General features: G+C 39.0%; 1 protein-coding gene across 2 annotated transcripts in view; it reads left to right on the top strand.

The window, feature by feature from the left end:
- Window positions 1–27414, top strand: part of LOC107387781 (disintegrin and metalloproteinase domain-containing protein 12) — a 147362-nt gene that overhangs the window by 29345 nt on the left and 90603 nt on the right. For both annotated transcript variants that reach the window (XM_015962959.3, XM_054749266.2), the window contains exon 3: window positions 2435–2508. In XM_015962959.3, coding sequence (XP_015818445.3) covers window positions 2435–2508 — 74 coding nt within the window. The remainder of the gene's footprint in view (window positions 1–2434; window positions 2509–27414) is intronic.

Below are 27414 nucleotides of genomic sequence, written 5' to 3'. Positions count from 1 at the left end.
ACATTTTTTGTTTTTGTGAAGCGCCTCGTGATTTTTAACTTGAGAGACACTATAGAAAAGATATTTTCTTCTTCTTCTTCTTCTTCTTCTTCTTCTTCTTCTTCTTCTTCTTCTTCTTCTTCAACCCGAACCATCAGGTCCACACACCAGAACCTTCTAGAAGTTCCAAAGACCAGATATTAAAGTCGAGGTGATCACACCATCCAGACCGTTGTACCCCAACTTTGGGATGATCTTCCTTTATCCTAATGTAGCATTGACAGTCTGGACACTTAAAAAAAACAGCTAAAGACCCTTTTAATTAAAGCTGCTTTTACTTTAATCTTTAGTTTTCTTATTTTTAACTCAAATTTGTGATCATCTTTCATTTGTTTTACTTTATTTTTTTCTGATGTTAATCTATTTCCGTTTTAAGATCGTTATGTTTCATTTTGTTTTGATCTATGTGAAGCAGTTGGTGATTCTGTCTTTATCAAGTACTATATAAATAAAATTAACTTACTTTACTTACTACTAATTTATAAAGTTTCATGTCTATTAGCTGTAGTGGCAGCCATCTTGAATGGAATTGACATTAACTGTAACAGATGTACATCTAATGATGTAATGATTCTGTCCAGTAGTGTTTGAGATATTTTGGAAATAGACTGACAGGTTGGACTAAAAATGGTAATTCCAAGTATGTAAACACATATTTTGTGTAATCAATTTTGACCAACACTGGTTGAGAAGAGAACCGAGCGCATCACTCCTGTTCTGAAACCCCTACACTGGTTACCAGTAAATGAAAGAATCTATTTCAAAGTGCTTCTACTAGTTTATAAACCACTTAATGGCATGGGGCCAGAATACATGTTGGATCTCCTTCCTGTACATACACCCAGCGGGGCTCTGAGATCCTTAGGAAACAGTCAGCTAGTAGGACCTCAGGTCAGAACCAAACAGGGTGAAGCTGCTTTTAGCTACTATGCTGCTCACAGATGGAATCAGCTTCCTCATGACCTCAATGTGCCCCAACTCTAGTAACTTTTCCCACTGTCCAAAGACCTAGTTTGGACGTTCCACAGATGTGGTCTGGACCGACGGACTCAAAACAGACATGATCTACACATCCATGCGACGTTGACTGTTTGCAGGGTCAAATCAAATTGGAAAACCTTCTTGTTTTCATCAGCCTTTGAAGGAATGTTTTTTACACATTCTCCACTGTAACTGCTCACCCTTTAACTTTAATTTTACCTTTCTTTTAAAATTTTTTATTGTATTTTGTCATGTTGATTTTAATGTGCTTGCTATTCTTGCTAATGGAAAGTACATTAAATTGCCTCTGTGAATAAAATGTGCCTAAAAACCACAATCAAGCAATATAATATTTTCAGCTCTTCTCTGTGCAGTTTTCCATTTTTTGTTCTATTCTCAAACTGCAGAAATGAAACGGCATCTGCCAGAAACCTAAAAAAACAGCATCTAGCTTATTGACTCAATTCATTTGTGAATTAAAATCTTCTGGTTAAGACTAACAAGTTGTTTCTCAGGGGATTATTTCACCCCTCAACAAACAAAACAAAATCTCTGATCAGTCGATGGGATGAAACTCCAAACAAAGGTGACTCTTAGTGCTCCTTTAAATGCATAAAACCCCAAATAATAAGTTCAGCCATGCAGGGCGTATATTTTCTCTGGAACTAAGAATGCTGGAGTGGATTTAACAGTTTGAGTCTAATCACACGTTTGGAAACGTGTCGGGATGGAAATATAAGCTGGGGATCACACTGCCTTTAACCTTAAGTGTTCCACTTCCATATCCTCTTATGATCCACTTGACATTCTTTTTTTCACAAGGGGTGATGGATGACTTAACCCAGAGCAGTGCTCTATACACTGGAGCTGACCCAAATTGAACTACATGAGCTGAACGTTTGTGCGTGTGTGTGGCTAAAAAATATAGGAAATATAAGACAGAGGGAGGATTTCTTCAGTTTTTGTGTCTTTTTGTGCCTTGTGCAAGTGTGTGGTTGACTGACAGAAGTGATATATGAAGCAGAGCCACTTCATCTGACTCTAACAGAGACACACGGGCTGTGTGACTGCAGGCGTTCTGCAGGATTAATGTCAAATGGAATAGAAACACAAAGCTAATCCTCCCAGCTCTTGTTCTAAGATACAGAGTAGCTTCATAAAGATTCCTCATCAAGTGAACAGTGGTGTTCTTGGATGTTTTCTCACCGTGCCGGTGGCTCCGTTAAAGTTTCAGCTAGAATTGTTCACTCCCACCCACAAGCTTTTTTAAAGAGTCACTTTAATATTCTCGGTTTGATTTGTGTTGTTGAATTTAATCCCATGCCAGCTGACGCTTTCAAATGCATTTTTTCATTGACTGTGTGACTTAGGTGGAAGTTTGTTTGATTTCTTGTCGTTTTTGTTGTCGTCTCAGGATCACCCCGCATCGCTGAGGCTCCGGGTGGAGGTGGAAGGTGAGCGGCTGCTTCTGGCTCTGGAGAAAAATGAGTAAGTGTCCCAACATTCAGAGTTTAACTTCTGACTGAATGCTCTCCAGAGTACAAATAGGTGACATATGCCCGTGCCCAGAGGCTACAGCTGTAGCCAGGATAAAAGGTGGGATGAAAGGAGGGCAAAATAGTTTTTTCTGTTAGTGTAATGTTACTGTGGCAGAACTGTCTGTGCTTAAGTCGTTTTTCTCATTTTTCAGTGCAGAAAAAATACTTAAAAGATAAAAAATAAACTGAATAGATCAGCCAGACGTTGATAAAAAGCGACATCTTCCTCCTCCGTCTCGCTCAAGTCTTTTCATTTGATCCACCAACATAAAACGGAGGAGAACGTCTTCTTTGAACACAGAAGACTCTTGGTGTTAGTCGGGTGACTCACCCGATGGTTGAACATCTTCTGAACGAGATCAGGCCACAGACACCGTTTGTTGCCGCCGCAGAGCTGTGACGCGTTTTGGATTCATATTCGTCATCCTTGCATTTTATAAACGCACTTCAGTGTGGCCTCGGTCTCCATCGTTCTGGAGCGAGCAGCTGAGAAGAATGGGACATGATTGATGGGGCAATATGTTTTCCATCCAGCTCTGCTGCCACACATGAGCAGCCACGAACAAGCAGAGCTGTCTGCGTGATGGAGAGGGGAGAGGGAGGGAGGCAAACTGAGGGAAAGCGAATGGGTTTTTCATACCACTGTCAGCCATGAATCTCACTTGTTTTCCAGACTTAATGTATGTAAATTCCACCTGCAAAACTGTGGGACAAAGCTTTCAACGCCGGAAACTGCAATTTTATGGCTTGCCTACTCTGGAAATATTTTCATTGGAAATCATATTCTCACTTGCTTTGCACAGGTGGGGATTTTGCAGAGCTGACTTGCAGATTGTAACAAGTTGCGAGTGAAAAGCACCTTAACATTCACCCGTGTGATCCTCATGCAGCATGGATGCCTGCGTTGTCCCAGGGCATTAAGTTTTAACGTCTGGATTTGAGCTAAAATCCACAGCTGAGGAAGAACAAAAGGAGACGATGGAGGGCCGAAGCCTGAAACACCAGCTCCTCAAAATTTACTGTCGACACTCGTGGCAAGTTTAAAAGAATCAAGGTTTAATTACTCATAAAACGCCTAAAACAATACCTCATCTAAACGCTGTTTCATGTAAGTTCAAGAAAACCAAACACTTAGAGGGAAGTGGATCAGTGTGTTGGCTGGGATTGGAGTGTTACAGCCAGTTCTGAGCCCGCTGGGCTGACATTTAGTGGAGGCACTTGTCTGAGGCTGCTGAAAGACCGCCGCTGATGAAATCCAGTTGTTCAAACACAGTCGGCATCTGCAGAGAAGAAGGGGGGAGAAGAGGTGGTTCAAAATGAAATGATGCGCGTTAAAAGCCTGGCTTTTTTTGTTTTTACCAGGTCTCCTTTAATAAATATGGAAGGCAACAAAACATGTGGGAGGAGGTATCCTGCAGAGCTCAGCATGATCATTTCATTTGCACCGAAGGGTGGGCATGGCTGTGTGGGAATTTCTACCGCTGCTGGAGTGGGCTGCTGTGCAACGCCAGCCGGGGTGAAAACTGCTCCTGTTTTTGACAAAAGGCATCATTACTCTCTTGGAGCCAAACTAAAACAGTACGGACGTGTTAATGGAAGTTAGATAAGAAAAACGACATCTTAAAGAAAATGTTTTAGTCACAGAGAGGCTGGACTCACTGTTCGAAAAATATGTCACGACGACAAAGATGGCAGCTTAATTTTCACGCTCTCGAACAACTTTTAAAATAACCCTGACAAACGTCTCAAATCAAACTAGAAATATGCAAGAAAACAAGATGGAAAACAGGGTAGCTACACAAAGTAGGAAAACTTTGCCTTCAAATGTTAATGTGGAAGAATCGGCGACACAGGACAAAGCGAACCGGGGTAACTCGCCACCGAAGGATTACTACGACGAGGACGGGATTGGAGAAACTAGCTTGCAAGGCATACTGAATGATTTGAGGGATTTCAGACGAGATAAAAAACATCAACTGACAGAAATTAAACAAGAGCTGCAGAGAACCAATGACTGACTGGAAGAAGCAGAGGAACGGATCGAAGAAGCAGAGACAGCCCTGCAGGCCACAGCAACCATGATAAAAAGGCTAACCCAGCGTCAGGCCGAGATGGAAGCTAAACTGTTGGACCAGGAGGGGCGCGCACGCAGGGACAACATTCGGGTGTATGGAATACCTGAAGAGGCAGAAGGCAACGACGCTCCCGGTTTTCTGGAGAAAGATTTGACAGAGTCGCTGGATTTCCCACCGGACACGGCTTTGCAAATTGAAAGAGCCCACAGAGCATTAGCTCTGAAGTCCACCAACTCCGCGGGGAAACCCCGGTCGATAATCGCAAAAATAGCAAGCTACAAGCTGAAGGAAGTAGTGATACACAGAGCCTGGCGAAAAAAGGAGGTGTTTTATAACGGAACCCGCTTCTATGTGGATCATGATTGTCCCACTCAGGCAATGTGCCGAATACGCGGAGGCAAAAATAATCTTAAAAGAAAGAAAAATAAAAAAACTGAGAGTTTTCTACAGCGATGGCAACCGCCTGTACAAAAATGCAGCGGAAGCAACAGAGGACATGACAACACGGGGCTTTCCAGTCACCATCGTACCCTCCAGAACCAACCCGGACCAACGGGATATCCAGCGACTATTAACATGGCAGGAGATGGGGAGCAGAGGCGTCGGGACGGTGATCATCCCAGGAGGGGCAGCGGAGCCGGCAGCGGAGCCGGCGTCGGAGCACCGGGAGAAGAGGAGCATCCGACCGCTCTACAAAGAGAAACTGCAGGCGTTCAGACGAGGATCCCCTCGCTGAAGATGGAACAGTGAACAGGACAGATAAGTCGGTTCAACAGAACTTTTGAATTCTGATTTAACTCAGAAGTATTCTCGGAAGTATACCTTGGTAATAGGACTTATTAACCCCACCTCTTCAATTTTAGTTGTGAACAATTTTTTTTTTTTTTTTTTTTTTTTACATACTTTGTATGGTAATGCTGATTTACAAATGATAGCTTTTCTGGCCCAACTTTGTAAATAAGCTTTGTCAAATAATTGGGAGATACAACAAGGAACAGCGGGGAGAGTTATACAAAGGCAGCCACCTTAAAGGGCCCCACTCAATATGAGCAGCAGGATGTCCCTTTACAGAAGCTCTAACAACATCAAGAGCTGTTTAAAGGCTTACTTGACACAAGCCTCAACATTGGAAGCGGGTTGGTGTAAGAAAAACACAGACGTCTTAAAGAAAGTACCTTTTGTTCTGTTACTGTTCTGTACTGTTTATGTTTCATGGTTCACAACGTTCAGAGTCGTGTGCATTTGTCATTTCCGTATCTACATAGAAGATAATCTAACAGGGAAAACATCAATAAGGAAATATGGTGGATAGCTGTACATTAAAAATTATGTCCTTTAACATTAATAGAGTACTGAACCCAGTCAAAAGGACTAAAATACTGAACAAAATGAAAAAAGAAGCTGCACAGATCGTAATGTTACAAGAAACACATCTGAATTCTAAAGAGTACAAAAAATTAAAAAAAATAAAAAACGTGGTTGTAATTATGTGTTTCATTCATCATATAGACATGTGCATAGAAGAGGGGTGGCAATTTTAGTATCCCAAAAAATCTCCTTTGAGCTCCTCTCTGAAACAAAAGATAGAGAAGGAAGATATGTTCTAATCCAAGCCAACATAGAAGGTATCAAAATGACACTTCTAAACATTTATGCCCCTCCAGGCTCAGATCTCCCTTTTTAAAGGAAAATGTCATCTGTGGAGGAGACTGGAATGTGAAGCTCAACCCAAAACTGGACTCATCAAAAGACTCTCCCCAGTCTCCTTTACAAAAGAAATTGAAAATATATATGTCGGAAATGGGAATAATTGACCTCTGAAGAAGTTTACATCCAACAAAGAAGGATTATACACACTACTCTCATTCCCATGCAACTTATGCTAGAATTAATATTTTTTTCATATTTAAAAAATATCTTCACAAAATTCATGATTGTGAAATAGGCAGCATTGATCTGTCTGACCATGCACCACTGTCTTTGGAGTTAAAAATGAACAAGAGACCTGGTAAAACACAATGGAGGCTAAATTCAAGCATTCGCAATGTTCCACAATTTAAGACGCACATTAAAGAAGAAATTATAAACTTCCTTAAAACCAATAATAATGGGGAAGTTAGTCCTGAGATAGTGTGGGATGCATTAAAGGCCTACAATGGGGGAAAATTATTTCTTTCTGTTCATACAGAAACTAACAAAGACAATCTCAACTTAAAACCTTAACAAAAGAGATAAAGGAAGTGGAATTAAAACATAAGAAGGAACCAAACTCAAATCTTATACCAAGGCTAAAAAAAGTTAAGAAATGAAATAAATGCGCTGCTTTCACAGGAAATTGAGAAAAAAAAAGGTCTATACAAAGCAACGTTATTACGAGGCAGGGGCTAAATTCTCAAAGTTCCTGGCAAGGAAACTGAAGAAACAACAGGCAGATAACACTATCTATAGAATAAGAGACCCAGACTCTAATACCTTGGTAAATACACAAGACAATATACAAATAGCTTTTCTAAAAGATTATCAACAATTATACTCACAACCTAATACAAAGGATGAACAAAAAATTACAAAACTATTGGAACCCCTGAATTTACCCTCCTTATCACAAGATCAGGAGGTGCTTCTTTCAGCTAATATCACAAAGAAAGAGATTGAAATCGCAATAACTAAATTAAAAACAAACAAATCTCCAGGTCCTGACAGCTACTCATCTGAATGGTGCAAAACATTCAGAAATGAATTGGTTCCAATCCTCCACCAAATATTCGATGCAGCCTTAAAGGAAAGCAGAATACTGCCATCATGGGGAGAAGCCACAATCTCCGTCATTCCTAAAGAAGGAAAAGATAAAAGAGAATGCAATTCATTTAGACCAATCTCAGTTCTGAATACTGACTATAAAATACATACATCAATTTTAGCAGAGAGAATAAAGGAGGTCCTTCCTAAACTTATCCACACTGACCAGACAGGATTCATGTCACAACGACAAACAAGCGACAACATAAGACCTACTCTACATATTATCAATCATATAAGAGAAAATTATTTATCTGCCCTGCTGGTCAGTTTGGATGCTGAGAAGGCCTTCGATTCGGTAAGCTGGAAATTCTTATATAAAGTCCTTGAAAGATTTGGATTCCCAGAAGAGTTTATTAAGGCTATTAAGGCTTTGTATACAAATTCTACGGCCTGGATTAAAATAAATGGATACTTATCTGACTCAATAAAATTAAATCAAGGAACATGAGAAGGATGCGGAATGTCACCATTGCTCTTTGCTCTGTACATCGAGCCATTAGCCCAATGGATAAGACAAGCAGAAATATTAAAGGTATTCTAATTGGCACTGAACAACATAAAATAGCATTGTATGCGGACAATGTCTTGGTGCATCTGACAGAACCATTAGAATCGTTTACTAACTTAATGAATATTCTAGAGTCTTTTGGCCATTATGCAGGATATAAACTCAACATTCAAAAGACCCAAGTCCTTACATTCAACTTTAGACCAACTAAACATTTACAAGAAAAATTTAGAAATGGGACCAAACCATGATAAAGTACTTGGGAATTCATTTTCCCAAACAGATAACATCAGTGAAAACACTGAACTATGATTTGCTTCTGGCACAAATTAAGACAGATATTCAGAGATGGAATTGTAACCCACTATGTAACCTCATTCAAAGAATTGAAACAGTAAAAATCAATATATTACTGAGATTTCTCTTCCTGTTTCAAAGCCTTCCAATTGAAATTAACCAAAAGCAATTTACTGAATGGGATCGGGTAATATCAAGGTTCCTATGGCAAGGTAAAATACCACGAGAGAGATATAAAACTCTACAACTCCCAAAGGACCGAGGAGGCATGGCCCTAGCAAACTTAAAGGACTACTTTTATTCAGCTCAGATAAAACCACTTCTAAATATATGCAATAAGGATTGCAACTCAAGATGGAAACCTCACTAACAAAAAATAAACCAATTCAGGCATTACTAGCAAACCAGGACTTGATAAAGACTATAGACAATGTGCAGACAGATGAAACTCTGCAGGGCCATTAGAGAGGAATGTAATTTACAGGAAAATTTTAAAGTGCTGCGTTGGTGTGCGTATGACCCTGACTTTGGTCCTAGCCAATCAGATTTGAGGTTCTTGAAATGGAAAACTCAAGGAATTACCACCTTATACTCTATAACCGAAAACAATCAAATAATGGACTTCCAGACCCTAAAAAACAAGTATTCACTTGAAAAGCAAGATTTTTTTTAGATATCTACAAGTACGCCATGACTATGAAAAGACACTTAACCATGTCATAGACCTGGAAGAACCAATATTAAAATAATTAATTGCTGCATATAAATCAGAAACAAAATGAGGAAATAACTCCAGATTGTAGAAGGGCCTTTTTAGCTAAAAAAATCAAATTCAACTGAATATGTAAAAAGCAAATGGGAAGGCGAAGGTGGAGCTATTATCTCAAAGGAAGAATGGCTAAATTACTGTAGATCTATTAGGGAATGCACCAACTCACTCACATGGAAAGAATTCTCATGGAAATGCTTTACTAGATACTTTGTCGCTCCAAAACAGAAATCCTTTCCTGGGATAGAACCTAAATGCTGGAGGCAGTGTGGGTGCCAGGATGCTAGTCATTGTCATATTTTCTGGGAATGCCCGCCAATTAAGCATTTTTGGTCGGACCTCCGCAAAAAGTTAGAGAAAATACTTAAAATGAACATACCTTTCACCTTTGAGACAATATTCTTTGGAAAAGTGAACGACTCTCTAGGGTTCTCTAGCAAATATCTATTTAACATTCTTATTTTAGCTGGCAAAAAGACCATAACCAGACACTGGCTACACCCCGACTCCTCAACAGTCGAGGAATGGGAAAACATAGTGAACAACATTTATACAATGGAAAAAATTACCTTCTCCCTTAGATTGCAAACAGAGACGTTTAATAGGATCTGGGCTAATTGGAAATAATATTTAATATAAGGTAATGTACAAGTAATCTCCGGACTGGTTTTGGTGCTGATTGATGTTGGACGCAAATGCGCACCCCTCACCTATAGTTCACAAAGTTTAAAAAAATAAAATTTAAAAAATGATATGTCAAAAGGAAAAGGGGTTATGTAACGAAAATGTTATCCTACAAAGAAAGATTTTTGGAGATTGCAAAACATGTAAATATTATTGTAAAATAATGATGTACCTTTCATAAATAAAGAGTTCAAATATAGTAGAAGGAGTCACCGCTCGTCTGGGAAGGTGCTGGAGCAAAAAGTGGAATAAACAAAATAAGAATCCGCACACTTCAATCTGCGATGTAGGAGTTTATTGGTCAAGCTTTCGGTCAGAGACCTTCATCAGGAATTGTGGAGGTTCACACCAAACAATCCTTAGTTAAACAGGACCTGTTTCAAAATGACCTGTTTAACTAAGGATTGTTTGGTGTGAACCTCCACAATTCCTGATGAAGGTCTCTGACCGAAAGCTTGACCAATAAACTCCTACATCGCAGATTGAAGTGTGCGGATTCTTATTTTGTTTATAAATAAAGAGTTTAAAAAAATAAGAGAAACATGTCATAAATCCCCAGAAAGATTTTTATGAAACTCATGAAGCTATGACCAGATGCACATCTACATGTGGTTTGCTTTGGAACTTAATCTAATTCAAGATGGCTGCCACTGATAGTTGATATTAACAAAGCCAAAAATAGCTTCAACTCAGGAAATTTTAAAGATAATGAGCTAAAAGTTGAAATGGTCATCCACTGCATGTAATATCCCCACATATATTAAATACGTGACGAGAAGTGCTCGAACTCCATGCTGTCACAATAAAAAATCACATTTGTAGAAAAGTGTGCATGAACAGTGATTCAAGTCCCTTTAGGGCCTTAATCTTTATCTTGTGACACTAACGGTACCAGTTTTCTACATTCGTTTGATCACATTTTATTCAATGACATTAGCTCATGTGCGATTCTTCACTGGAAAAGGCAGGTTTGTCCCAGTTGTTTTAAGTTGTAGAGACTAAATTTACAAAAGTAATTTACCGATTTTCAACAGAAATCTGAACACCAAGCAGGTAAAGGCCCAAGAAAAAAAGTCCAAGTTAACTCCAGCCAAACAACAGTGAACATAGAAAGTTCTACAGATTAAAGCAAAGAGAAATAAACTCAAGATGAGTAAGAAAGGCAAGACAGAGACAGAGACAGACAGACAAGAGACAAAAGAAAAGACCGAATCATTTAAGCGCCGAGTGCTGATTAGCAGAGCCCTGTCTCTGTCACTTTGCTCTCATTCATCTTAAACCTTTGAGCTCTTGGGTAACTTTCTCAAAACAAATGAGCATTAAGACCTTCCTGATGTTTGACAGCTCCTAGTTTCTAATGATGAGTAGGTGTGGAATCAGCAGGAGATTTCAAAAGGCAACGATGTAGCCTACACATGAAACACTCAGACAATTAGCAAACGACTCAGCGACGTGCCATACTAATAGGCTGGCAGATTCTTAGAGACCCGGCAATGGTAGGTAAAAATATCAATAATGAATCTCAAACTTTAAATATGAAACACCTGCAAAGTGCAACGATTGACATGTAAGGAATGGTAGCAATGAGTGAATGAATCTGTTGTTTTTACCAGCTGGTGTTTGTGATGATGCTAACGCTTTCTGATGTCCACTTTAAATATTTCCTTTCCTTTTCTGGATCATGTGCTTTCAGTGGCGTTCGTGATGTTCTCAGAACCTGCAAGATGATGAAAACTATCCTTGATTCTTGAAATGTGTTGCGTGCACCAGCACGGAGCATTCTTTGGTGTGTCTCCTTTTTGGCTTTAAAGGTTGCGGAAGCAGGAGACTCAAGGTTTCAGATATTCCCCCAACATCCCCGGACACACTCACAAAGGGCTCCGGCTGCCTGAAGCTAAATGTCAGCAGGTGTCCTTGTGTGAACTGGCTCTTTTAACTAAATAATGACAAGATCTCTATGCACCCATGTGCTACGTTTTTATTTCAGAATAAAAGGTTTGATCATTTTGTAGCGTCATCCATGTAGGCAGGGAATGTCTCCAAAAACTCCTCCAAAAACACTTTTAGTCCTCATTGACTCAGAAAAGGGTTTACCAATATGTGAAAATTAAGGTTAGATTACATTTTCTCACAGTATTTTACTGCAGAATTCAGTGTTTGAAAAAATAACTTTGCAAGATGTTTAGAAAACTCGTAGAACTTTAGCAAAAACTGCTCTTTACATCACAGCATGCTTCTTATAAGGAAAACAGAAAGAAGCTAGTGGTGGCTCAAAACAAAGTAGTACTGCTTAGATACCTGGAAATACTTGTGTTTCCCAACAGTTTATGTTTTCAAAATAGTGTTTTCTTCCTACAGCACTGAGCTAACTGTTAGTCAAAGACCACAGTGCAATGCTGCCACCATAATGCAGCTCAAGTATAATTTTCAAGGTAGTGAACAGTCAGTTTAAACAATGCAAAACTGTTTAAAGATTAAAAGCTCTCGTTTACTCGTTATTTCAACACATTGGCAGTGGTCACTAGTATAAATTAGTGTCTTGTAAGCCATTTTTGTTGAAAAATTCTCTCATGCTTCTTTTGGTAGAAGTAGAAGTTAGACAGAGGAGATGTGGGCAGAAAACGGCAGTCTTTAAATTATTCATGATGTTCAGACATCTCGCCCCTGATTTGCTGACAGCAACGCAAATCTACCACTGACTCTCTTTGCTCATCGACATTGATGTTTTATCTCCACAAAAACCCTGTAGCACAAACCTGGAGGAGTTCTGCTGTGTGGTGGAGTTGCTTATGCTAATGGTTAGCTTCTACCAGCCCAAACCTGCTCTATTCTGTATTTTTCATTTTTTGTGATTCTTTATTATACACAGAGTAAATGGAGCTTGTTTTTACCTTTGCCTAGATGTTTCGGTGCCCACTGCTGCCTTCATCTGGCGTCAGTGCAGCTTATCTGCAGTGGCAGTGGACGATATCACCTTCTGCTGCCCGCGCCTTTTCCGTTGATGACCTGTTTTCTTTTGAATTTCTGTTGCTCTGTGTTTATGACATCCTACCATACATAAAATGTCAGTAATCAGAACACTACACCACAGAGCAAACTAAATAACAGAAGAACAGGACCAGCATCGGCGTTGCTCCGATGAAGGCAGCAGTAGACGTCGAAACATGTCAGCAAAGGTAAAACAAGCTCTTTTTGCTCTGTGTACGATGAAGAATCACAAATAATGAAACAACCTTCCCAAGATGGGTGAGTCCATGAATCTTCATTTTACTATGTGATGCAGAGCTGACTGGCATTTCTAATCCAATGGTTTCCCCATCTATCAGCGGCGAATGCAGGAAATACGCAGGCACCTATTAGCTACATTGGTCTTGGCTACAGTTAGACTATCATTTTCTCTTCTATCCTCGAGGATGTAAATGTACTTTCTCCAAATAGGAAGATAGTACTTATTTTGAACTTTAACTCTGAAACGTAAGTATTCCCCCCATATAAAGCAGCCTTGTGTGCCAAAAAATCTAAAATCATTTTGTTTAAAAATGCTACATAAATGGAGCCATTTCCTTTTTGCTGAGCGCTCTGAGAACATGCTTTCACAGCATACTAGCTTGATGTAGGAAGGAAAACAAACTTGAAGCATACACACTTCTATTCCAGTGGGGACAGTTAGTTATTACCGCAGGGAGCAGATCGTCTTCTGGCCAAAACAGCTCTTGCTGCTTTGTGGCTCTGAATGTGACGACCCCAGGCGTGTCAAGATGAGTCCAAAGCTAAGCAGTCAGCACGCTCTCCATCAGGATTTCCCTTTTCTAATGGACTGCAGAATCACTGCAAAGGAAGCCTGGGGCTCATCAGCTGGATGGAGGATGTTTCCAGTTGCATGCATTTGGAGTTTCTCCTTGCTCGTGATGTTTAGCCCCAAGCAGAAGGAGCTCAGCGGATCTCTTTCCTTCTCATGGAGTCTTTTTTTTTCCCTTGGCTGTGAAGAAGACATAAAAACACACATATGTGTATTCAGTTAAATTTAAATGTGCCCTCCTCCCCCAACACAAGACTCGCTGAGAACATCCCTTTTGAACGTGAGGCCGTCTTCTATTTCTCTGGTATGTGCAGCACAATAAAACTCAGGCTAGACAGGGTCCAGACACAATTAGTCCCAGTTTGCATACTGGGATTTATTGCTGTTATTAGACTTCATATCTCAGACTGCACTGCTGGTAGCTGGTGACCTGTTGCACCTCTCCAAGAAGATGTCCTCATATCTCACTGAAAACACAGACAGGAAGCAGCCTCTCCTGGGGAGCTAAACAAACACCGAGATGAAGACGCCACACAAATAATCGAGCAAATACATCTCACTGACCTCCTTTTTGGCGTTATTGTTCTTGCACACTGAGCCACACACAGACTGTTTAAGGAACCCAAAGACACTTGAGTTCTTACAACTGTCTTTAAGTTAGAGAGAGACAAATAGCAGATCAAATCCATCAGGAAGTTCAGAGATACAAATAAATCAGATACATTATAGGCCAACATTCACAATTGGATTGTGTACCTTTTGCAAGTGCAATTCAGAATTTCACAGAGAAGGGACATCTTCTAGCCAGACAGAGCGGATGCGGCCTCCTCAAATGTATGAGGCATTTTGCAAGATGATTAAGTTAATTCTTCCTCATGGAGGAGGAGTGACTCCTATTAAGACTTTACCAGAAGGGAGAAATCTGGCTTGCTGCTTTAAGCTGGAAATCGATCAAACTCCAGTCTATTTTTTGAATTTGGAAGTGACATTGTTGTTTATCCATTAAGACCTGCAGATCGCTCTGAGGATTTTTTTTCTTCTTGCTCACTCTCACTTCTGTCACTGCTGGGTCCATCCTGAGTTAGTGCAGCTAGATTCTAATGACTGCAAATTGCTCTAACGTGCTGCACTTCTTGCCCTTGTTTGCTAGAGTTTAACTAGTGCTGTTTGCTTTGAGGAATGGCAGATAGTGCAACTTGCACTTTGTTGCACAGTGATAATGAATGTAATAGTTTTAAAAAGGGATTATACTAGATTTGAACTCCTTACCTTTTACAAGATAAACTTAAACCAGATAACATGGATTTTCCAGAGCAATTCTAGAGCTTATTAAAAAAATAAAGGCAGATTTGCTCGTCGTCCGAGTAAGAAGGTCTAGAACAACGGGACTTCTTTTCACGGGTTTAAACCGTGCTGAGAGCTCCATTAATGTTTATAAACTGGTCCAGCTCAGTCCTCATTCATTTTCAGGATTTCACATCAATACATCTTCAGAAACATTATCGAGACCATGTTGGTCCTGGGGAAAGAGGATCAGGGGTTCAAATTACAAACTTGCTTCTATAAACAAAAATCTTGCTTCAGTTTAAAAGCTTCTTCCTTTTTGTTTTCCTGTTTGAATTCAGGAAGCTGCTCGGATAGGAAGCAGAACATCTTCAAGAAAAAAAATTCTGTTACATTTTTTTAAACCTGCTAGCATGTAGCTGCCAGCATAGCAGCAGCTACCCAGCATCTCATCCTCATATTCTGAAGCCTAAAGCTTCAGAAATGAAACGTGGATGAAGGAGAGGACGACAATGGAAACACAAGAAAAGAGGAAGAAGTGCAAATTATTTGGTAAAGGGAAGAGACGAAGATAAAACTGGTGATCTGGAATCTTCATCCTTCCTGCTGTGATCTTTCGATTAGCATGGAGATGACATTTAATTACATCCTTTCACCCGATGTTCTCATTTGCAGCCAGCTGGTCACATCCAACATCTGTATCCCCTAATAGCTCAAATTCAGCTCGTTTTCTAAAGTCAGAGCTAAGTTATGCAAGAGAGATGAAGGCACGTTGACAGGTTGATTTTAATTGAGCCAAGTTTCCGGCAGGCATAATAGTTCTTTCCAGCTCACATGCAGCCCAACATACTCTCTAACAATAATTTCTATACTGTATAGAAACAACAAACAGCCTTTTTGATGGGGGCAACCTCTTGTTTCTATTTTGGGTTTTGCAGCTGGAAATGGTGTTGCAGACACTCATAATTATGTATCAGTGGAAGTTTTACATAATTTAAAAACAACATTGGATAAAAATGTGCTCGTTTTTAGCCTCAGCTGGTCATTTGAGGAACTGCTGTTTAATAACTTTTTCATTCATTTTTTCTTTAAACACACACACACACACACACACACACACACACACACACACACACACACACACACGCGCGCGCACACACACACACACACACACACCTTATTAGGAAGTGTATTTATTCTCTTCTTTTTTCCGACAAAAGTATGATTTTGTTTCATCTACATCATTCAAACAAATAATGACATTATGCTTTAAAATGCATTCAGAACTGCCAAACAAAAAGAAAGGATGCTCTGAAACTCCCCACTGTCCTTTGTACCTTTCTTCTTTCCCCCACAGCTGCAAGGCCATGATATACTGTAATTTATTATTTTCAAAGACAGGCATTAGAAATGGGCTCATTCACCTTTTAACTGCTTCCTTCAAAAGAGAATTTTTGGATGGAGTTTCTTACTTTTGAATTACCTTCTCAAAGGCTCCAATTATTTCCAGGCTCAAAGCTGTAATTAATAAGTCTGACTCTGTCGTCCTTATAAATTAGGACGATGCACCGGTAAGGTTTAGCTTGTCTCTTCCTTCAAGATGGAAAGCATTTACATAGATATATGAAAACTTTTGTTTTTGTTTGCTTTTCTGCATGTTCGAAAAACCCTGCATCGAAATCTATAAACTGACCTCAGATCCCAAGTGAAGCAGCAGTAGGAATACTTTAACAGGTTTGAGTTTCTTCTTGCAGATTTTTTCACAAGTCATTTTAAATTAAGTCTTTTTTCCCAGCATATACACTTGAAAGTTTTGCACGTTGAAACGCTGGGGGATGCTGAACGCCCCTGAACACGATTTTATATCTGCTAAGATTTGTGTTTCATGAAAGTGTTTTATTAAATATAGAGTATCAATATGCATTCAGTTACAGAATAAATCTGAATATCATTTCAGTATTGGTTAAGAAATACCTACAAAATTACATTTTTGTGGACAGATGGGTTTTAAAACTAAAATATCCAAAAGTCTCATGAAGAAAATCTATTTTTGTTAGCCAAAGGGGACTTCCAGCTAAAAGAAAGTGAGGACTAGACATTGGCTTGGTTAAAGAGGCCCTTTGTGCAGTAAAATAGGTCTTCACTCTGAACCTTTTTCCATCAGTCGACGGGGGTTTCTGGACCCCAGCTGGTAGATCTATTCCTCAGCCTCCCTGCCGTCACTAGGAAGTCAGCACAAATCTACTAAAAGCAGCAGTCTATCTTTGTAGAACAAACTATCCTTCACTGACTCCTCAAGGTTCCTTCTGTACGGAGGCTCCTGTAATCAGACTCACAATCGTTTTTTATTTGAGACCAAATTTGAAAGTTTTGTTCAACCATTCAAATAATATTTTTAACTGCATGTTTCATGTCTGGATTTAGTTATCTGTCATAATCTTTAAAATGGTACAAGTGAACTGCCCATTTTTTCACTTAAAGTGAAAAGGTGGTTGTAGTCCTTAAAGGTTAGACATCTTCTGAGTGTTTCAGGATTTCTGAAGCAAGTAGCTGTTTTTAATTAAAAACATAGCAGAGTGAGACGACCTTTTGTTTCATTTCATGATTTGTCTGATGAAATCTATTTCTCTCTCAAGATCTTACAATTTCTTGTAAAACTTTGAAAATGAGCCCACCTGTATCCGACTCCAAGCCATCTTAAAGTTTTAAATTGACCCCCCAGCTATACAAGTTAGACCTTCTTTTTTATTCTCAGACTTTTATGTGACTTCTCTCTTAAATTTGTAGGGAGATACTATTTTTTAATTAACTAGATCTGTACATTATGTCCATATCCATCAAATGGTTATAAATATTTATGTATAAAAAATTATCACCCCTTGAGCTTTGGGAGAAAATATTCAGGCTTATTCAATCTTATTAAAAGGTACATATTGATGATTCCCCTGATTTTGAGAAAATATGTTTTTGATGAACAATGTATTGTCTATAATGTTTATCAGTACATTACAGACAATAATGAACTTCATCACAATATGCTAATTTTCTGAGATGGACCTGTATTTTGCTTCATAAATTTTTCACTCACGACCAGTCAAACGAGGCCGTTGTTATGTTGGCATTAAGCTTCAAAATCCATACAAAATAATCTGCTTGCATGTCAGAGTGCAGTGTTTATTTGTAACACCGGTGGGCAAACACACAGAGCTCTGTCCTCACAAACTGCCTGCATTAATGTCAGGGTTGTTATGTGTAGATGTGAGGAATATGAGCAGCAACATAAAATAACCACCTCCTGGGGCTCATTTACCGCTGTAATACAGCCATGAAAAAAACAGCATAAACACACACCCCGACTCCAGTTATTTGATTTGTATGCCCAGAAGGAACACCACATAGTTTTCACACTCAACAAATAGAAGCAGGGGTGTAAAACAAAATAAGTCATGTGAATGTGAATTGCCATAAATAACTTTAAATGTCGTGAATGATTTGGCAAGCAATATGCAAATACAGCCACATTAAAGGTTACTGATGATTCTGTGCAGGAATGTGCAAGAGTTTAACTTTATATTTTTCTTCTTTTTTTCTGTTGCTCACAGTCATCCTCTTTGACCTGAAAATAATGCTGCAAGTTTATGCGAAATGTCAACAGATTTTGACATATTAGTTGTGCCAAAGCAGATAAACAAAAGTAGCCAACATTTTTGACTTTTGTTACTGCTGGTCATTGTGTTTCTGAGTCCTGGCTTCCATCCTCCCTCTGACAGTCAGACTAACAGATTTGCTGCAGTTACAGTGGGAGTTGGTGTCAGCTGGGAGGGAATGCTTACTTGACGCGTCCTCCATCCTGTTCGCCTCATTCTCACAGTCCACCGACCCCCTTTGACCTGCGTTGTCTGTGTGTGGGGGTCAGTGGCTGAGTGGAGAATGACTGATTTGTGGTGGACTGAGTGAATCTGGTCTCTTTCAGAGTTTTACTCCGTGTTTGTGGCCTACGTGTGCTCTCTGGGACCAGTGTTCTTGTCCAAAACAATTTCTAGCTGGATACTAGGAAAAGCTTTCAAACAAATCAAATTGCTCTGTACAATGTCAGATAGGACTTTATTCCTTTGAAGAGCAACATTTTTTACCAGTGAACGTCATCGTGTGAATTTCTGTATTTACTATTGACTTATTTAAATCTTCGAATCATCACAAGATTTAGAGAGGAACCTGTCTAGGAGTTAGAGTTCAAATGCTTCTTTCATCACCAACTTTAGTTTGGTGATGAAAAGAAATGGTGCAGAGAAAGTCAGGAACCTCTTCATCTGTTTACGTGTCATGCACAAAACCCATGCGTTTGGTTTTCTATCCAATCCCCATCAAGGACATTGAGGGTTGAATGTGACAAAGAACAGTTAAAACTAGTGTGGGACTGTCGGCAATCAGTTAGAGAAACAAAATATTAAGAAAATATGCTGATTATTACACAAAATTAGTATGCTTTTTGTTTTTGTTTTTCATTTTAGTAAATAGCAGAGTCACATGGGGCAACCGTAAGCCACACACTTAGTCGGGTATCCCACACAACAAAGGTACTTTCTACGGTTTCTAAGTGAAGAGATACGGCACCAACAACTTTGGTGTTTAAAGAACTCCAACCAAAGTGGAGATTTGTGAATTGTCTGTTGCGAGCATTTGCTTGTGGATGCAAATAACCGGGTTGTTAGGTTTTACATCATCACTGCCCGCAACAAAAATGCTCTGAATCTGTCTCATGTGCGACCTGTGCTTCCATGGTTTTACAAGCTCAATCGCTGGTCTAAGTAGACCCCAGGCAAAAGACAACATTAAGGATGGTTATTGTCCTCCTTCTAATTATTCCATATCCAAGCATTGTTAATTTTGACAAGAAGTAATTTAGTTTTAGTCTTTTGACTAAAATTCTTTTAAACTTTATTTACAATAATGAAGTTGTCGTCCTATTTGCTTTAGTTTCAGTCTTATTTTAGTTGGCTAAAATATACGTATTTTTCTTCCGATGCAATAATTTTCAACTTATGTTAAAGAAATGTTAACAACACCTACTTGAAACTGTAAAGAAATATGTCTTACTCACATTTCACACTTTGAATCAACAAAACTCTATATTTATAATTGTGTCTATAACGATAATTATCAGAAAACACCAAAAACAACACTGACAGTTTGAAATTGTGCCTCTCAATATTGATAAAATAAACAAATCTGTATTGTGCTGTAATAATCGTAAACATGACAGGAAATTACATCATACTATCAAAACATTAAAATGTATTACTATAATGATGCAGAGGTAAAGTAAATGTATATTTGTGCATAAGTGTATTTATCTGAGTTTTTATTAGACTGATTGATCAAGGTGGGACACTTGATCGTTCCTCCTCACAAAAATACCGCTACAGAATGCTGATCATAACGGCTGTAACAACCATAAAAATAAAAACAAGTAAACAACAAGATACGCGGTGCGCTGATCCGTGAGCTCGGTTCAGTTCGCTGAGCTCCAGCACCCCCTCTCCCACAACTGCTAGCTGCTAACAACACTGTAACACTTTTATAATAATAATAATAATAATAATAATAATAATAATAATAATAATAATGCATTGAACTTATATAGCGCTTTTCAAGACACTCAAAGACGCTTTCATGCACTCTCACATTCACACACTGCTAGTGATGGTAAGCTACTTGTAGCCACAGCTGCCCTGGGGAGGTCTGACAGAGGCGAGGCTGCCATTTGGTGCCGTCGGCCCCTCTGACCACCACTAACACAGGCAAGTTGGGTGAGGTGTCTTGCCCAAGGACACAACAGCAGGATACCCCTGGCGGGAGCTGGAATCGAGCCCATGACCCTCCGATCATGAGGCAACCCGCTCTACCACCTGAGCTACTGCTGCCCGCAACAAGTAAACCCCGGATGTGTACTCACCAAGCAATTATTTTTCAGATTGTCACATCTACTGATTTTACTCCCAGCCTCGAACATTCTCTCCCTTTAGACATAACTTTTACTGGCATAAACATCAATATACGATGTCTGGTTAGAGGTAGCTTGTTCAAACAGCGACCGGCTCCGGACTCTGATAGGCTCCTTTTTTCGGTCTCCCATCTTTTCCGTTTTCTGATTGGATTTTTGTTTATGTCAATTGTTGTTGTTTTCTCTTATTTGTCAACAAAAATGTTGGTTAATATTTGTCATAAATTTGTCTTTATTGGCATGTATGTATTTGTTTTCATTTTGTTTTAGTCCACAAAAAAATCATTTGTCACAACAACAAAAAAAACCCCGAAAATATTTAGCCAACTAAATTAACCCTGCATCCAAGGAATGTTTTCTAGCAAAAAATGTGAACGATTTGGAGAACTACTGGTGACTACAGGTTTGGCATGCCTATGAATGTGGTTCACAATGCACTAGGTTTTACTTACGCTGAAAGCAAGATCGTGTGGACCCAAGTTTTTTTCTTAGGTGGGAGTGGTGGATATATCAGGTTTTACAAAGACGTGGATACATATGTACATGACCTTAGTTGCAATTGTCACCAAATGTCTTAATTATTTCTCAATTTCTTTGCAATTTGGTTGCCAAATCCTCCCAAACTTCTTTCAAATTTCTCACTTCAGTCACAAAACCTATATTGAGAAGCATTTGAGATAACTTCCAGACCCAATATTAGATTTGTTCAAACTTCAAGTGAGAAGTCGAGGTCATGTGAATCAGGAATGAAAACAAAGAAAATGTATTGAATTTCTTTGGTACGTTTGTTCTGTGTTGTTTACCAGATTCCATTATTAGGTTCTTTTTGGCACACTGTGTAATAAAGATTTGTTTTTACCTCTTTTGCTGACAAGTTTCGGCCAACTCTGTAGCCTTCCTCAGAGCAACCGCGATGTCGTGAATGATTTGGCAAGGAATGTCGGCGTACAAACAAATCTTTATTAAACTGTGTGCTAAAAAGAACCAAATGATGAAATTTCCTGAAAGTTTTCAGACATTTTGGAAACTTCCTAGAGAATATTGTTGGTAGTAAATCACCAGCAGTACGTGCCCAGTGAGATACTACACTCTCAAAACAGCAACCTTTTGGGGCTGGGGATTCCTCTCAAAAGTTAAATGTGCACAGCTGTTGTAAAAGTAGCTTATACTGGAAGGTCGTTCATGTTTTATGTATCAGCTGTTTCAGTCAGTCACCCTTTTCTTAACAGATTGTCCTGGCTCCCCAACATCTGAAATCATAATCAAGGTGACAACTAGACCAAAAAGCCATCTTTTATATGTTTTTTACCAATAAGTACCAAGGTTACCCTGACAGGAACTTGAATCCTTAATATTCAAATGCATGTGATAATACCATAAGTTAACCTGCTGTTGTCTGTCGATCATTTCAAGGTTACCACAGACTTCAAAAGCTTTGAAAAAGATAGATTTTCTCCCTCAAACACAGTCTCTTGACATTGTACCTTAAAATTTTGAATTCTGAGTACAAATGAACCTTTCACTATTTGATCCAATATTCTACCCCAGAGAGGTAGGGGGGTAGGCTTTCTGCTTTCAGACGAGGTGTGGAGGCTGTTCTCTGGCTGTTCGGTACAAAAGTCACATATTCACATATTTTCTTGACTTCAGTAACTTCTAACAACCCCCAGTTGGGGGTGCGGGACATGATGGGGTCTCCTTCTGCTGGCCTCCATGTCTTCTCACTCACTATCACCTAATCCCTCCTGCACTGAGGATAGCAGTAAGCTGCCAACAACAACAGGGGCTGCCGGGGGTTGATAAAGAGGCCGAGGACTGCTTTGGGGAACATAGACCCAGTGGAACCAAAGCTTGACTCCATGACACAGTTTTATGTTGGTTTTTTTTTTTATCTCAACAGACTCTGAGTGAAGAGGTCACCAGATGATTGTACATTCACATATAGTTAAGAAGGAAACTGCTCTTGCTGACAGATGCAGGAACTTAGCTACCAGTGAAGACATCTGTGCATTTTATTTATTTATTTTTTGCATCTTGAGTGGATTTGGCAACATAAATGCGTCTGAACACATGTGCTTTTTCACACACACATTTGATTAAAAAAAGTTGATACCAAATAGACCACACAGCATTTACAGTAACTGTATATAGTATACAGCTTTTTCCTTTGGCATATGACCTCATAATGTAATCCTGACTGTAGGACAGTTAATGCTGTTGAAAGGTCTGATTAAAAATAATAAATTTTGCTATGATGTTTACAAAGAGTTTCTCAGAAAAGGCAATCAGGCTCCACTTCTGGTGAACATCAGCAGAATCACAAGAGCCATGTTTTCTCCAGAAATCAGTGGATCATGCACGATCAATTATCTGGTAGAGCATTCTTGTGAAAGAAAAAAATCCCCTAGTATAGACACTGTGAGAAAAGATTGTGCAAAAACACATTTCTCATGACTCAGTTGGCTCCATTCTCAGCAGCTTTATATTGGTTTCTGTGTCAAAATGTGCAGAATGAAGTTTTCTCTGGGGTCATGCAGGGAACACGTATGCTTCGTTGTTCTTAATTATATACTTGTAATTATTATGAAACTTTTTTATGTTAAAGTTCACGTGATACTTTATACACCTTATGTAATGATGTCTGATTCATTTAGGATGCATTATAGGGATGCACCGAAATTAAATGCTTGGCTGCAAGTGAGAACCGAAAAGGAAGCAAACTTGAAAAATGAAAGAAATGATTGTCAGTTATTAGAACCATAGCATTTATATGGCAGCTTATTACCATCAGTGCGAAGAAAAACATAAAGGATCAGTATCTTGTAATAACGAGAACGTTAGTCTCGTTTTAATGTGATATACATCTTGTTTTAATGAGAACGTTTCTCATATATATGCGTTTATTAACTCATAATAATGAGAAAGATTATAACGGTAAAATGATGGTTACACGTTTTGGAGTTCTACAGAATGATCGAGGCGGTTCTTCCAGTTCTTGATGTTAAACCTTTAGAAAGCACAGCAGCGGCAGCGCCACAACAACTGGGTAAAAGCACCAAACTACGGTCAATCAACAATTTACACTCGCTACAGCTCTTCTCTGCTGGCTGCGATCTGCACACCCCATTGCCAAGGCAACAGAAAGACAGCTCTTGTAGGCAAATTACAACATTAGAGCAGACTTTCTACACAGTAAGAACATGCTAGTGTAATGTCAGCACATACGTTTTATGCATATCCTTTTATGTATGTGAAAAGTTTTCTAAGTTTTTAAATGTGAAAAAGCACAAACAGGAAGTCAGCTTTTACTTTGAAAGCTGCACCTTGACTACAAAGCGGAAGTACCGCAATTTTGCTTGGACAAGAAATTGTGATGGCTCAGGCTGTTTTCTCTGTTGTTTTCAAAGTGGAGGACGACCTGGCCAAAGTGGGAAGGAATATGTTCTTCTGACTTATTACTGCTTCTTAAAAAGACATAAACAAACTGTCTCTGACTCCATCTTCCTTTGTTTCTTCTGGACACGATTCAAACATCCCGTGAGACATCACTGTTCCACCCGTTAGAGCTTTCCCGTTACTGAGTTATGAAACACGTTATTCTGACAAACTTTCTCATTAAAACGAGAATTATATCACGTTGTGACGAGAAAATTTCTCATTCTTATGAGATAATGATCCTTAATTTTCTTCCCCACACTGACAGTAATATCCTTCTGTACATAGAGATACCATACCATACCACAGAGAGCTGTTCATTGTGTTTATTCATCTCTGTTTCTCAGCTAAAAAATACAAATTACCACAGTTTTGATCAGTTCCAGTCACTTGGGGATCTCTTCATTATTAAAGAATACAAATCAGTTGCTAACATTCGCTGACATACATCAAATCACTCAATGCCAGTGTTAAACTAAGATCACAAAAATTGAGTAACTGTTTGAAGTATGTGTTGTGAATGAATCACAGCTGTTTTTACAACAAATGTATCTCAAAATCTACAAAAAGGATGGAGTTAAGACATTTTTGTCATTTTTGGGGCTCAATAATCAATGGCAGCCATCTTGAATAAAACTAAACTAGTATTAAATGTACATTTAATTGATATTCATTAGCCTGTGAGACCTTTCCACTTGCCCCCCCAACCCTTTGGGCCCTAACAACCCCCCAATTGGGGGACTTAGCTGCTAAATACTTGTCCCAAATATCTATGATTGTTTATGTTCTCCAAACAACTAAAGCAGTTTAGATGGAAAACAAACCCATTTTAAATATTAATAAATTAAGAGTGAAAAATACTTGAACCTTATTTTGGAAGAGCATCTGGCTCTCACGGTGTCTGCTGGAAAAAAACTCTGGCCCTTGAACAAATTTTAGTTGAAGACCCTTGGACAACAGTAAAGCTCTATTCACAGACATCAGTGTGGTATAAATCTTCTTCAGTCAGACGACAGAGCCGTTGAATCCCACCAGTAACAAGCTTTAAGGTTCATTCCCCAACTCTCAGCATGTCAAAGTGTCCTTGAGACACTACAGCCCATCATTAATATGATCTGTGTGTGGTTGTTTGTATGAGGGAGAAAAAAAACACTATTTATTGAACAAGAAGAATGTGTGTGTAAAAGTGTGAATAGGAAACACAATCTGAAAGTCGTTCATTGAACCTAGCCAAGGTTGGAAGGGCTGTAGATAAGTGGAACCCATTAATCATTGAAAATCCTACTGATAATACACCGAAACACAATTGGCCAACTGACGACTTACAGACTGTTTACAAGCCCATCAGGCTTTTAGGTCACCTGTGTATATAGTTGATTGTGTAATTTACTGATTAGTTAGTTTCACTAATGCCACTGAAGCCTTGATCCTGGTTTTTAGGGCTAATACCATTTCAGGTTCTTGTACGGCTCTGGTATGCTCCCCCCCCTGTTCTGCTTAACAATATTCTAGGGGTGTGTATTGGCAAAAACCTGACAATAAAATATACATCACAGTATGACTATACGACATATTCCAATGCTAAAATGTACTATATTTAAACCTGAATTTATTTAGAAAACTCAGGCCAGACACTTCCATGGCACATCCAGTGTTATTGTGAGATCTCGCTGTGCCGTCAGAATGAAATATTCTTTGCTTCGTAACGGTGGTTTGATGGACCAGTATAAATGTAAAAAATTAAATTTTTGTGTCTCGGAATGGCTTATCACTAATTAAGCCGATCATGCTGAATATTGGCTCATTCCAATTTCAAGATCATTTTGGGGTGATTTAGTAATTTACGCTTTTGTTTACATTTTTTTTATATTTTTTCATTTTAGGGGTGGGGTGAGGGTGGTGGTTTGTATTATGTCCCCTGCAGGTTAAACTAAAAGTAGACCTATCACTTGGCTAATTCATTAGGCTGATTATTTTTATTGTACTTTCTGCCTCTTGTACAATAATAGAAAAACAGTCATAATAGACACTGTGCTAGAGAAAATCTTATAATGGACTGGGACAGCACACAGATCATAAGCACAGAGCAACAAAAATTCAAAAGATGGATCAAAAAAGCAATCAAGATAAGAAGGTGTGGACCATGAACAGGAACATAGGAGTATACACGCTGTACCACTCATGGGATATGGTCATCAATGGAGAGGGTGCAGATAAAGGCGTAGATAAATGGAAGTGATGCCACCAACATCGGCGGTTGCTCTGACAAAGGCGGCAGTGGACGTTGACACATGTCAGCAAAGGCAAAAACAAGCTCTTTTTGCTCTGTGTATTATAATCACAAATAATGAAACAGCCTTCCCAAGATGGGTGAGTCCATGAATGTTCATGTACTGTGTGACGTAGATCTGACTGGCTTTTCCTACCCAAGTGCTTCCTCAATCCCAAGTGTGTAATGAACAACCACAGGAAATGAACCCTGACACAGAACGAACATAACAAAGACATGAATCACTTTTAAACATTTCCAGAGCATAAAGGTAGAAAATGTAATTACAAAATGACCCAAGTTTTAGTGAAGATTTGCAGAGTCTGATCTTACACATGTAACATTTAGGATTACTTTTGATTTAATTTCTTTGTTGGTTCCTCTGACTCTCCAGTCTTCTAACTTCTATTCAGAATCAGAGTGAGCAAATCACTGGAAGATGTGAAGAAAAGCTGAGTACATTTGTATGCAGTCCTTTGTTTTGTGATTCCAAAGAGGGAATGCAAGGCCGAAGAATAGGGCAAGAAAACGATTGGGGGCATAGAAGTACTGACAGATTTAATTAATTGTAACACTGGTTTTTACCTTGTAAAATGAATGATGGAGCTGATTGTTTGAGGTTCCCTTGTTGCTCATTAGTTAGATTTCAGGGCTGTGGTGAATATATATCCAGATGATGCTTGACCTTTTTTTTTCTCTGCCTTGGGTCGACTGTTTCGCAAAACATTTTAATTAACGGGTTTGTTCACATTTGTTGTATCAACACGACCCCTTCTGAAAATGACTTTTCCTTCACCCCCGCTGGTGCCTCCTCCTATTCTCAGCCACTTAATGATCTAAAAAGACAAACAAAGCAAGAATTTATGACAAGCAATTAATTGTTTTGAAGTGGGGCGTAAATATTTTTGTGTCCAATTGTCTGCACTGAGT

Source organism: Nothobranchius furzeri, chromosome 16, assembly GCF_043380555.1.
Source record: "Nothobranchius furzeri strain GRZ-AD chromosome 16, NfurGRZ-RIMD1, whole genome shotgun sequence".
Lineage (NCBI taxonomy): Eukaryota > Metazoa > Chordata > Actinopteri > Cyprinodontiformes > Nothobranchiidae > Nothobranchius > Nothobranchius furzeri.
The sequence above is the reverse complement of the archived record's forward strand: the minus strand, read 5'-3'. Positions and strand labels throughout refer to the sequence as shown.